This window comes from Neofelis nebulosa, chromosome 7 (genome assembly GCF_028018385.1).
Source record: "Neofelis nebulosa isolate mNeoNeb1 chromosome 7, mNeoNeb1.pri, whole genome shotgun sequence".
NCBI lineage: Eukaryota > Metazoa > Chordata > Mammalia > Carnivora > Felidae > Neofelis > Neofelis nebulosa.
The window spans coordinates 11,823,696-11,837,356 of record NC_080788.1 but is presented as its reverse complement, the minus strand read 5'-3'; the positions used below and the strand labels follow the sequence as shown (position 1 = coordinate 11,837,356).

The 13,661-nt window shown below is 48.5% G+C and overlaps 1 protein-coding gene across 2 annotated transcripts in view; it reads right to left on the bottom strand.

Annotated features, from left to right (window-relative positions):
- The window catches only part of ST8SIA2 (ST8 alpha-N-acetyl-neuraminide alpha-2,8-sialyltransferase 2), a 67,450-nt gene that overhangs the window by 24,458 nt on the left and 29,331 nt on the right, over positions 1–13,661 (bottom strand). Inside the window, exons 1-4 of one of the 2 annotated variants that reach the window (XM_058736689.1) lie at positions 10,286–10,555; positions 10,104–10,166; positions 6,217–6,345; positions 2,059–2,316 (exon numbers count right to left, since the gene is read on the bottom strand). In XM_058736689.1, the coding sequence (XP_058592672.1) occupies positions 2,059–2,316; positions 6,217–6,345; positions 10,104–10,166; positions 10,286–10,311 (476 nt within the window). In that variant the 5' untranslated portion in view covers positions 10,312–10,555. Of the gene's footprint in view, positions 1–2,058; positions 2,317–6,216; positions 6,346–10,103; positions 10,167–10,285; positions 10,556–13,661 lie in introns of those variants that run through there. The other variant, XM_058736688.1, reaches the window with a different exon arrangement.

Genomic DNA, 13,661 nt, shown 5'->3' with positions numbered 1-13,661 from the left:
AGCCACGTGCAGAGTGTAAAGCTCGAAGGACAACCGTGCGTTGTTCTGAGGCACTCTCTCCTTGGTGCTTCAGCTCCCTCTTTTCTAAGCACGTGTGGACAGGTGTGGACAGGACCCCCGGGAGAGGCAAAGCATGGCTCTCCAAGTACAGCCCGCACAGCAGCAGGGAGGGCATTAGATATGCATGGTCTTAGGCCCCGCCCCAGACTGGATGACTCTGCCCTTGGATAAGCTCAGGGGGCTCCTGTGAAGGTCAAAGTTTGCCGGGTCTGGCCCAGAGCACAGCCGGTATTCCTAACGGAAGGACCTCAAAGACAACCAGTCCAACCCGCTCCATTTACAGAGGGTGAAACAGAGGTCCAGAAAGGGCAGTGACACACTCCCGAGTCGTGTGACAAAAATGAGCCACAGAGCCAAGATGGGACTCTGACGCCACACTGTTCATCTTGCTGTGTCAGTGCCCACAAGGGAAAGTTCTGGCTGGAATCAGCTGTTGCCTTTGGAAATTGCTAGGGCAGGGCTAGTTCAGAGAGGGAAACCTCGTCATCAAAACTAGTGACAAAGGCATGGCTTATATGTGTGACACCAAATCAGAAAGGCCTCCCTCCATGCTGCCTGGCACCCCTGCTTTTACCCTCCGCCTGCACCTTTAACACCTCTGTCCCCTTCCCTCCCCCCGACCCTCCTTTGGCTTCTGTCAGACATTTCCTCCGCTTTCTGCCCGCCTTCTTCTCCCCCTCTGTCCCTGAGTCTTTAGACCGGAAGGACTGAGCCACTGGCTATGCCAGGCACGGACAAAGCCTGGGACACTAACACAAGTTCGGCTGCTAGGTTGCGGTGGCTCTTCCATGAGAGTGGACACAGGAGTAAACACACCTTCTAAAATCCCATGTCCCAAGGCCCAGGGAATTCTGTGATAAAGGCCATTTCCCAAAGCCTCAGGACAAGGCTCTCTTTGCATCAGGACAGCCCCGATGGAAACGTGAGATGCCGTATGCACTTCTGCCAGGGCTGGGGCACTGTTTGGGGACGAAACTCGAGGCTCTGTGTGCCCTACTTCTGACCAGAGGACAGCAAGGCCTTGTTTCCAAGTCTGTCTGGGTTGGGGGTCAGGTATCAGGGCCATTGGCAACTGTGTCCAAATGTGTCCCTGGAGCCTGAACAATGAGAGCTGATATTTCAGCAGAATGATGGTCAAGTTCAAGCCCAAGTTTCTCTGTCGCCCCTTCACTTTCCAGATTTTGACTGCAGGATAATAGTTATGAGCGGAGCACCACCTTCACGAATACTTAAAAGAGGTTTGCGGGGCGCCTGGGTGGCTCAGTCGGTTAAGGGTCCGACTTCGGCTCAGGTCACGATCTCGCGGTCCGTGAGTTCGAGCCCCGCATCGGGCTCTGTGCTGACTGCTCAGAGCCTGGAGCCCGTTTCAGATTCTGTGTCTCCCTCTCTCTCTGACCCTCCCCCGTTCATGCTCTGTCTCTCTCTGTCTCAAAAATAAATGTTAAAAAAAAAAATTAAAAAAAAAAAAAAAAGAGGTTTGCAAACTTGAACCAACTAACTGGTCAGGCCGGGCTTTATCTAAGGCTCAGCAAACTTTTTCTGTAAGGACCTGATATAAAGGCTTCTGGTATATGCTCTCTCTGTTGCAACTCTTCAACCCTGCCCAACTAATCTAACTTTACTTTGCAGAGAGAAAGCAGCCATTGAGGATATGAAAATGAATGGGCATGACTGTGTTCCAGTAAAACTTTATTGACAAAAGCAGGCTGTGGGCCATAGTCTGCCTACCTCTGTGTCAGATTAGAGATTCTCAACCTTGGCTGTTCACCAAAAGCATTCTGGGCCACATGCCCCTGAGCCCTCAGGTTGATTTAATCGGACTGGGGTGCAGTCTGGACACTAGGACTTTTAAAGGCACCTGAAGAAATTCTAATGCACAAGGTTGAGAATGGGGACAAACCCAAACAGTGTCTCTGGTTGCAGAGACACTGGGACAAGTGGCCAGGCTCAACTTCAACCTGCCTGTCGCTCTGGGCCCAGAGCCCCTGCAGCCGTTACCTTATGACAAAGCTGTGTGTGTCAATCTCCTGCCCGCAGCCGCTGTTCAGCAAGACCCCCGAGTTGCCCACGATGGCACAAGTCTGGAAGTGCTTGTTCTTCAGTGGAGACGTTCTGGGGAGCAGATCGTAGAGGTTCTGGGACACGTTCATTGTGCTGTCACGGTCGAAGATGTAATGAATAATGTCTCCGGGCTTCAGGGTCCCCTTGAGGACAGAAATGTCCTTTTCAGCGTCCAAGAACTTCAAGATCTGCTTCCTACAAACACCAAATACACATGAAGAAAAGGTCTTCCTGTTGTCCTGTTGCCAGTTGCCCTCTGCCCTGCAACCCGGCTTTCCCAGTCCTGTGTCACCCTGTGGCCTGCTGCAGCCAGCCCCCGGGTGAAGCTGAGTTCGGAGGCCCTCTGAGAATGGGTTCCAGGTGGGGAGTATCAGAAATGAGCCAGAGGCAACAACGGGCGTGGCCAGTCTGGTTGCTGTGGTTACGCCCTCTTCCTGTGAGAGGTGATAACTGCCCAGAGAAATGACTCCATTAGGACACACTGTGAGCTCATCACAGAAGGCCCTGGAAGGAAGGGTGACCTACTGCTCTGGTTTGCCCAGGACCTGCGTTTATCACTGAAAATCCCACGTGGCAGGGAACCCGTGTCTCGGATAAACCCAGACAGCGGTCAGCATACATCACACTCTCCTCTCAGTAGGATTCGGGGCCATCATCTGACGGGAGGTCCTGAACCAGGATGGCACCTGTCCCTCACTCCTCAGTGGTCTGTTTTCTTCTCTGCGCAAAGGGTTTCCTATGGGGTGAATGGGAATGGATACTGTGAGGTGCGTCAACTGCTCTTCCTTTGAGAGACTGAGCATGCTGCCTGGTGTCCCTGAGCCGGTCCATTCCATGCAGTGTGCTGCCTGAACCCATTGCTATCTAGTTTGGAGTTTGTAAATATTGATACCTGTCTGGTCCCTCCGAGCAAGTTCCTTTGTGCTGTTTCAGAACAAAGGTGAGCAAATGACAGCTCTCTAGGCTCTAGGATGAAAGTTCTAGAATCATCTGGTAAAGTACACAGTTGGAATGGGGGATGGTCAGAAAAAGGATAGATGTCCTCTTAGAATCACCTGGGGAGATTTACTCAAACCACTCAGGCCAAGGTAGGGGATCCTAGTCGGGGGTGGGGGGCAGCTGCAGTGACATGAAGAACTGTCTAAATCTCCCAAAAGATCTTTAGAAATGATTCAAGTCGGGGTACCTGCGTGGCTCTGTTGGTTAATTGTCTGGCTTCAGCTCAGGTCATGATCTCCTGGTTTGTGAGTTTGAGCCCCGCGTTGGGCTGACAGCTCAGAGCCTAGAGCCTGCTTCAGATTCTTTGTCTCCCTCTCTCTGCCCCTCCCCTGCTTGTGCTCTCTCTCTCTCTCTCTCTTTCAAAAATAAACATTAAAAAAAAGAAATGATTCAAGTAATAGAAAGAAACTTGGTACCCACACTAGCCTAAATGCACTTCATTTCCTACAGCAAATCCCTATGTAGAATAGATACAATGATGGCAGTCTTCTTTTCCACAGAACACTGGAGGGATAGAACCTTCCTGCACTTGGCAAAGGTGAGAATTTGCAAGATGGTTGCCCCATTGTGCAGATGGTAACACTGATGCCTGAGAGCCTGTGAGATGTGAGATATTTACAACCTGCAGTGCATCCCAGGAGGGTGCCCACTCAGTCACTCAGGGGACTATAAAGAATTCAGAAGTTCTGGGATCCCACCTGAGAAATCCCAACTCCAAGAGTGGCCCAGGTCCCAGCATGCTTCCCAAAGCTCAGCAGGTGACTCCAGCATGTGCCCAGGGTTGGGAGCCTCTGGAATAGCCAAGAAGTAACTAGAATGCTTGGCAGGGCACCACCTCTCTGCTAGTCTTTCCTGATGAATGACTGGGAACTCTTGCCATCATGCAGGGGAGACACCCTTTGCTGAATAATTTGTATCTCTTGATAGGAAACAGAAGCGTTAATTTTATTTACCACCCTGCCCTTTACCAGGGATTATACAATTTGGCAAACTGACACAGTATGGAAATTGCTACAGCCTCTGCAGGCACTTACCCCATAGTATTTCAAACTAAGGAGAGCCCCCCAGAAAGTCCATAAATAAACACCTCTGTGAGTGAATTAATTTATAACTAATTATGAGAAATTACTATCAATTATTAAACATCATTCCAAATCACTCCCAGCATCTTTTATTAAGAATAATTTTGGTGATTAATTGAAGGAAGTTAAAGGAAATTCTTTTCCCCCTTGGTGAAGGCACATTGCTCCTGCCAGGGTGGCTGTGTGTAGGCTCCCATGGTCTGGTCTTCTCTGAAAGTGAGTGTGTGTGTGTGTGTGTGTGTGTGTGTGTGTGTGTGTGTAGTGTCCATTTCTCTACACAGTGGCCGAGAAAGGGCCAGGGAAAGGATTTCACTCATAGGTGGTGCAGTGGGTGAACAGTGCCCACCTGCTAAATATATTTCTGATCCCTAACCCTCAGAACCTGTGATGTGGCTTTATTTGCAAAGAGCATCTTTGCAGATGTAATGAAATTAAGGATCTTGAGATAGTCCTGGATTACCTGGCCCTAAATCCAGTGATAAGTGTCTGTACGAGAGGCAGGCTAGGGAAATACGCAGACACAGAGAAGAAGACCATGTGACATGGAGGCAGGGATTGGAGTGATGAGGCCACAGGGTGAGAAAGGGCTGGAACCTTCACCTGCCCCCCCCCCCCCCCCCAAGCATCTGGAAGGGACAAAGAAGGATCTCCCCAGGGCCTGCAGAGGGAGCATTTGGAACTCTAGCCCCAGAGCTAGAGAATACATTCCCATTGTTTGAAGCCCCCAAGTGGGTGGGAACTGGTTACTGCCACAGCTGTTCTCACTGACTGATCCAAGGGCGAGTGAGGAAGGCCTGCAGCTCGTCCACCCAGGGGGCCCCAGGAGGGGCACTGGTGAGGGTGGCAGATTGGGGGCAGCAGAAGTCCGTTCCTTCAGATGGCTTCTCAGCTGCCATCTGGGTCTCAGGCCTCTCCAGCCCCGACACCCTCTCATGTCCCCACACAAAACCTTGAGAGCTACGGGGTGGGGGCATTTCCATTTTGACAATGAGCCTACCTGGAAGGGGCCCCCCTCTCTGCTCTGTGTGGTGACACTTTGGGTAGCTGGGCCCCCTGTTCTCCCTCCCCATGGGGAAGGCCTGGGAAGGTTGGCCACCATAGTTGAGGCTTTCCCCGTCTGGTCCAGGCGACTGTGCCCACCTCACCACCCGTATCCCCTACCTCCTACTTAGAGCTCCAGAGGCACTGAGCGCGAATAGCGGAAGTCAACCTGTGTGCAAGCGGGACGCAGCTTGGCATGCCTGGCAAACCCCTAATTACCGCTCAAAACACATTGCTCCTTTCTCTGCTATCCCTCTCAGCTCCCTTACAAAATGAAGTGTGCTCTCTTCTCAGCACGATCTCTGTATTTCCACCCATTGATGAGAAGCCACACCATCTGTGTACGTCACGTGGCACCCTCCTGTCTGACATTTGTGTCTCCCTGCTAGCATGTCTGATTCACGTTAGCACCCTGGGCCCCCAGCACGATGCTGGGGTGATACTGACCACCCTCTGCTGGGTCAGTCATGGCTAAGTCAAAGTCATGCGGTCCAAGTGCTGGACAAGAGCTGCTCTCTGGCTAAGCAGCCTTCTCCCTTGGCAAACAGGTGTCGTGCCACTCTGGGTCATGCACAGAAAGGGGGCCACGGGTGCCACACTGGCCCAAGCAGGAGACATATCCTGCCAGAGAAGGACTCCTGCCTTTGGATCCTCCGGGAGAAGCCGCCTGTGGTCTCTAGCCCCCAGGCTCCTGCTGCTGCTGGCCCAAGAGCCTCACTCCTTCCAGACCCAGGACCCTAGCTGGGTGCTCCTGCCCCCTCTCAGGCCCCGGTCGCTGCATACACGTGCTGGCCGGCTCGGCTTGTCTCGGGTTTTTATTTCCAATTGATCGCTTACAGATGACACCTGCCTCGGTGGGAGGTAAACATTTTATTTCTATCCTGACTTCTTTAGATGATGGAGAGTGGCAATTTGCCGGCTTGTGCTGAAGAAGGCCAGGTCTGTCTCTTGTCCTATTGGTAATTACCACTACCTGATCCTTAGAGACAGCGTCTGGTTGTGCCTCCACTTGGCCGAGGCGGGCTGGATGTTGTGCTTAATGCTTTCATTACTTCTGTCAACAACAGCTGGCGACGAGGAACCATTTATTACAACTTCAGCTCTGGATGGGGGGGGAAAAAAGAGGAAGAGGGTAGACGTGATGTGTTAGCATGCCGACGACAAGTCTAATAGTTTTGTTTTTGCACGGGCTTGGATGTGAACTTCGGGAGAGCAACATTGAGGTTATTACCTGAGAAGAGAAGGAAGTCTATTTATCCTCTGGAATGCCCGAGCTCTCTCCCTTAGGTATAAGCTCCTTACGCTTTGGAGACAGGGAGGGGGTATTAAAACTATCTTTCTCCCCACCCTCCGCCCCGCCGTCTCCTCCCAGGGAGATCTAGCTGTCACTGTCAGAATGGTAATACGTCTTCTCTCGAGCTACTTTTGTGAAACTCCACAGTTGCATTAGCAGCTGGGTGTTATACGACGGTCTGCAAACTTAATGAAGAGAAAACAAAAGCTCATGCCAGGGGAATGAGATGCAGCCTGTGGCTTCCCCCACCTCCCCCTTATCTTATCACGGTCTCATTTGTACTCTCTGATGCCACCTCACACATCCGCCTTGTCCCAGAGTTATCGGTGTTGGGTCTGTCTCTCCCACTAGGCTGTGAGCAGGGAGCTCCCTCATTCATTTCTTTATTCCCCGATGGTCTAACATAGCAGGTGCTCAATAAACAACCATTTGTTGAATTTGAGTTTGAATTTCACCCTGGGGGGAGCCTGGATGTGTGAAGGAGCTGGTTGGCCCTGCCTGCCTCGGGGCAAATCACAATTCTGGCTGCGCACGCTCTTTCCGCCTGATGCTCGGACCCACTTGAATGCTGAGGGTTGCAATCTATGCTAGTAGGTTTCTAAGAAACTAGGTTACAATTACATCTCTAAAGGCAGTGTGGTAGCCAGCCTGCCTCTGTCGGATATGTACAGATGCAGAATTTCCTTTGCTGTGGATTCTCCCACTTAAGTGGATTCTCCCACTTAGAATAAGTGGGTTTGTGATGCCAAATTTTGGAGCTCTAAAAAATTCAAACCAGGGGTGCCTGGGTGGCTCAGTCGGTTAGGCGTCCGACTCTTGATTTTAGTTCACGTCATGATCTCACGGTTGTGGGATTGAGCCTCATGTTGGGCTCCATGCTGGCAGCCCAGACTCTGCCTGGGATTCTCTCTCTTCCTCTCTATCTGCCCCTCACCTGCTCTCTCTCTCTCTCTCTCTCTCTGTCTCTGTCTGTCTCTCCTTCCCTCCCTCTCTTTCTGCCCTGCCTCACTTGCACTTGTGCTCGTGCACGCTCTCTCTCAAAATAAATAAATTAAAAAAAAAAAAAAAAGAATTCAAACCAAACATCTATGTCCTCGGCGTTTATCTCAGAGCACCTACGTTAAAAAAAGCTGCAGGCCTTTTAAGGAGGTATACAGTCAATGCTCTATTTTTCTTTTTGTAGGTAGAGAAGTTGGGGGTGCAAATTTTCTCTGCACGTTCTCCCCACACACCTCCATTTCTCTATATTCCTGACTCCTCTGGTTGATACAGCTGGCCCTGGATTCAAACATATGTAACTTTTGCAGAGGACTAGAAAAGGGAACCAAAGACCGGACCCTTGGAAATTTTGCTGTTTTCATGAAAGGGAGCAGAAGGTGTAGTGAAAAGATTTCACAGGCTGTGTGACTATGGGTAAACCACTTTACCTCTCTGAGCTTCAGTTTGCCCACTTATAGAAAGAAGGTGTGGAAGAGGAAGATATCCACCTCTAAGGTTCTGGAATTCAGTGAGGACCATGGTGTCACCTGCACCTGTCACTGACTGCACTCTCATGAGGTTCCAGCAGGAACTGCTTGTGGCTGTCAACCTTTGGTACAGCCTACTTCTGCACAGGGCACAGGCAGGAGCAATGACACTTGGGACCACAGCTTTAGCTGTCACACCCCAAGAGCCCAAGCTTCACTGCAGCTTACATCAGATGGTATCTATGATAGAAACACTTGACTACTTGTGATGGGGAGTTGTCTTCTTAAGAGGCTAGCTGATGTTCTCGTCAGTAACAGGTGACTAGAACCTGGCATCTGTGGCCTAAAGTGGACTCAGTCTAAGGTGAAGCTCCTCAGAAACTGGGGCACATTGGGTGACCCCAGGCTATCTCAGGCAAGAGGGATCTGCAGAGGGATCTGTCATGGCTGCTTGCCCTGGGGATTTGCTTGGAACCCTCCAGAAGGAGTTTCCAGGCTTCTCTGGGACACAGTGTGGTGGAGGCAATAAAGGGAAGGAGATAAACACTGGCGTGGCTGGGGGTAATGTTCTGTTTCTGTCTCCACTTCCAAGTGAAACTTCAGAGGGGACATCATCTACCACCACCGGCCATGGTCTTCTTGGACTAAACCTGGCTCTGTGGCTATTGAGCTGGGGAACTTGGTCAAGTCACCTTGGGTCTCTCGCCTCTGCCTTCTTCTTTATAATATCGAGGGGATGGATTAGGTGACCCCAGGAGCCACTTCAGCTCACTGGTTTACGTGCTGTATGTTGCACCAACACACCTGGATTGGTGGGTTGTTCTAATTGAGTGAGGAAACTGAGGCTCAGAGGGGAGAGATCATTTGCCCACAGCCCCAGTTAACAAGCATGGGGACTGAATCCAGGTCTGCTTGGCTCCCAAGACTTTTCTTCCCGCTTCTCACGCTATTTCAAGAAAGGTTCTTCCACCCTGAAGTTACCATGGGGCACAGCGTTCCCCCTCGGGAGGCAAGATCTTTTTTCTCCAATAGGGGACATCTTTCCACAGTAGAAGAGAGAGGAACTTAGGGTCGCATGGCCTCCTTTTTTATTTCTGCGTTTTACCAGGCACAGTATAAGCTTCATCTGTAGCTCCCAGGTGGTTAAGGGGTCATTAGATATCCAGAAGCAATGACATCAGGGAGAGAGGGTCAGTTTCCTGAATCATGTGGGGTCAGGGAGGGACACAACTGATAGGTCTAATAGGGTCAAGAGACCTAAAAAAATTTACGGAAGAGCAAATAACAGACCCTGCTCTAAATAATTTAGGTCTCTCATTCCAAGACTGACCACCAGGAAGTAAAGCAAGACCTTCATTTTCAGTAGTGGTTGTCTATGTTAAGTAACTTGGCATTCTTTTCTCCCTTCTACCGTTCCTTTAGCTGGAGCTCCTAAGACTGTAAGTCAGAGCTATGGAGCAGTTGTCATTAATGGAGAATGAGGACTCAGAGGCATGGTCCAACCATAGCCAGTGGCAAGTGTGAGTCTGTTGGCTTACAAAACATGTGCTCACGCCTCCATACCCAGCTGCCCCTGGCCAGGGATCATCACAGGAGAAAATGCTTTTTTGAGAGTTTAGATTGTGCATTCAATAATCAAGGTTAACATTACTGGGTGGGCTCCCTAAAAATTTTAAGACATCTTTGTGAAGTTCCCGAATGTTTTATTTTCTGTCTTAATCTCTTGGACAAGCCACCTACCACAATGAAATGGAGTGAAAGTCCGGATTCTCTTCAGAGCCTCCACTGTTCAGCAAAAATGCCAAGTTTCTGAATAAGCACATTGACGGCTCAAGTGCTCCAAAGAGTGTGGGCTCTTTTCCAGAAAGCACCGCTTACCCATCTCAGTTTTCCACCTCTGAAGCCTCTAGACCTTGGGCCATTTCACGGGCTCTTCTATCGACAGCTCCTCCCCAAAAGTGATTAGGGAAATGCAAAGCCAAAGTGAAACAAAACAGATCTATTTGCTAAGGAAGAAGGGCACCATCCAGCAAAGAGGAGAAGCAGATTAATAGCTGCCTTACAGCAAAAACAAATGAACACAAAATCTAATTTACAAACCTATTAGATTTGCTATGTAAGCTGTTCACAGCTGATCTGATTGTACCTCTGCCTCCAGAATCCCTGCAAGACAAAGGAAATGCATTATTTATAAACCCAGCTCTTCTTTGTAAAGCCCTCTTCAATCACCAGGAGATCCTGCAGCCCGCCTGGAGAACTACAGAGGGAGAAGGAGATCTTACTTTGGCTTCTCCAGAATGGGTAACATCCTGGCCCAGCTACAGACCCAAGCATTTTTCAGGGAACGAGGCCTCCCGGATCCTCCCTGCCTCCCACTTGAACACTGTTTGAATCCGCACAAAGATTTCCACTTGAGACTCTCATTTGACTCTTGAGACAAACTCCTCTGAGATTAATCTCCGGTAGTTAATCCCACAGGACAGGTACACCTCAGCATGTGCTCTATCATGACTCGTCATGACTCAGCATGTGCTCTAGTATGACTCAGTGTCTGTTCTAGCATGACTCATCATGACTCAGCATCTTTCTAGCATGACTCATCATGACTCAGCATCTTTCTAGCATGACTCATCATGACTCAGCATGTGCTCTAGTATGACTCAGCATGGCTTGGCATTCATGCTAGCATGATTCAGCCTCTGCCCCTAGTCTTCTCTTGCTCTCACTCACATGTGTTAGGATGTGGTCCATCGCATTCTTTCCAAAACTGAGACACCGGAAGTTCAACAGAGGCAGCAGTGATCGACTCAGTCATTGCCTCCAACCGAATGTAATAATGATTTGCTTTTTGGTGGCAGAAAAAATACTAAGTGGTGTCACTTTGTGGGGGGAGCAGGAGCTGGGGGAATAATGGAGTCCTTTGCTGCTTCTGGCATATCAAGTTTTGGAATAAAAGCTTTCTAAGGCCCTTTCTAGCCCCATGATCCCTTCGGTTCTGGAAAATTCCATTCTCAGGGGACTCTCAGGCCATGAAGTTTCACCCTGCTTTGCGATCATAATGGGCCAGGGAACAGATGAATCCATCCATCCCCGGTACCTACTCCACTTTGCGCTCTGTGTGTGTTTTTAAAAAGTTGTGAGATGAGTTATTTTTATTAAATTGAACAATTTTTCCCCACTGATCTATATAGGCTATGTGGTTTGAAGAGCTATTTCTTCATACTTTTCTCATTTTTTTAAAATTCCATCTAGCTTTTTGGTCAGGGTGTTGGTACAATCCAAAGAAATGATTAAATTACTAGCAAAGCTCTGTGTTTCGAGGGATCCTATGATTTAATGAGAACTCTTCAGGGGATGTTAATGCCTATCTCTATGCTGGCTTTACATCTGAATTTTTCTGTCTACTTTCTTTAGGGTTAGCATATCTATAGGTATAAGTCTGTGTGTGTGTGTGTGTGTGTGTGTGTGTGTGTGTCTGTGAAAACATACATGGCTTTTCCTGATGGACTGAAATGTCTTTTTAGCATTATTTGGCAATGGCAATGTCCTCCTACTTCACATCCAGCCAGACAAGAGGAAGCATGCTATGTCCTACCCAGAGCCTCCTCCCAGCTCTTCCCTCGGATCTCAGATTTCATCACTTCCTGTCTGGTTCTTGATTACATGGAATATCATTTGTTCTTCACATTTTAAATCAATGTCTCATATTTCCTTTTTATTCCTCCTGGTTTCTCCCTGGGATGACAGATCTTTGGTCCTTGTAACTCAGGGCTCTGGCCCTGTAACTATAGCTACTCAGGTCAAACCCCAAGGGCTTTCCTGGGTGTACTGCTGTCCACATGTCACTGACCTTTCACACCCCCACCCTGACCCCTGTCCTCAAAATCAGTACTCCTTGTGGGGAGAGGAGACCTGCATGGCCAGATATTAAGTCAAATGCAGTAATTCAAACTGTGGTAATAGCTCAAGACTAGTGAAATGTTAATGGAACAAAAAAGATCATCCAAAAAGGCTACATATAAGAATTGATTTACGACTTTAAAAAATCATGATCAATGAGAAATTCAATAAATGGTTCAGAGTAGTTGGTTAACAACCAGGAGGTGAGGTGGAGGGAAGTCAGTTGAGTGTTGCTCTATTCTACACCGTGAAATAAATTTCAAGTGATTTAACTAGTGTTTCCTAAACTTCAGCCATTCTCATACCCCTGTCACCAGTTTGCTGGATTTTGTTTATCACTCACACCATTATCTACTTAAGTTTTAAAATGGACTCATCTTTAAAAACTCCTTATCCTAGGCAATGCCATCTGTGAAAATACAGGTTTGATATGATGGTTATATATCTATTTGACAACACAAAATCATTAACACAAAAGTATTTATCAACGGAATTCCTAGAAGCATCTTATATTATCCCCAAGAATACTTACAGCACCCTCTGGGAAAGACTGAATCGAATAGTTACATATTTAAGGAGGGTATCCCATAAGAAATTGGTAAGAAAATGGAGGAGAATATTTATCATATACTTGTTGAGGTATGAAGAGTGTACATGAAGGACTTTTTACATTCAGAAAGGTAAGAAGAAATCATGAGAGGAAATACAAGACAGATTTGACTTCATAAAAATGTAAAACTCTGCTTGTACAAAAAACAGTCCTCAACAAACTCCATGCACAGTGTCTTTCATGAAATGGAAGCCGGCACCAGGTGAGAGAGCACTGTCTGTATGAACCCTCTGGTTTAATGTGACCCGAGTTTAGAGAGGACCATATGCCAGACAACAGCTGCCCCTGGTCTTTCTCTTCACCTGCCTCCAGGCCAGGTGCTGAGTGGCACCCGGATTTGCCAACGTGGCACCACACCTCCATGCATTCTTTCTACCAAGCCTTCCTCTACCTCAGGTCTTCCTAGCTTTAGCACTGTTGACATTTGGTTGGGATATTTCTTTGTTGGCGGGTTCTGGGGTAGGGTGTTTAGCAGCATCCTGGCCTCCATCACTTTCGGCAAGTAGCAGGCCTCCCTCCCTACCCCTTAAGCTGTGACAACCCCAAATGTCTCTGGACATCACCAAATGTCCCCTGGGGCCGTGGGGCCAAATTGTCTCCATTTCAGGATCTCTGCTCTAACTCCTGTTTTCTGCCTGGTGCCCCTGGGAAGATGAATCCCCCACCAGCCAGCCCATCCACATCACCTTCCCATGCTAAACCCCAAGCCAATGCCTGCGCCTTCCTTCTGAACCATCTCCATTTTCATTTCTCCACCATCTTTTCCTTCTCCCAGAGCATTCAATTCTCTTATAGCATTTGTCACCTTAGTTCCGTATTTAATTATATCATGGACTCACAGATGGGAGGCTTTAAAAAAAAATCTCATTTGTATCATCTAAACTCCTCTTCTTAGAGTTGAAATCAGGGACTAGAGATTTGGTCCTGGTTGCAGCTTTCTTGGCTGCTCACCACACTAGAATGTAAGCCCCTGGAGGGCATGCATTAACCACATCTTTTATTTTCTGTATTCTGATGCTTTGATGTCTGAGGTCTTGTGGACTCTGGAGGGACTGCCCCTCCCAGGGTTAGCCAATTCCTAGGGACAGTAAACAACTCACCTGGGGGTGCAAACCAACCAATCTGGAGCCCACACACCTGCCACCTCC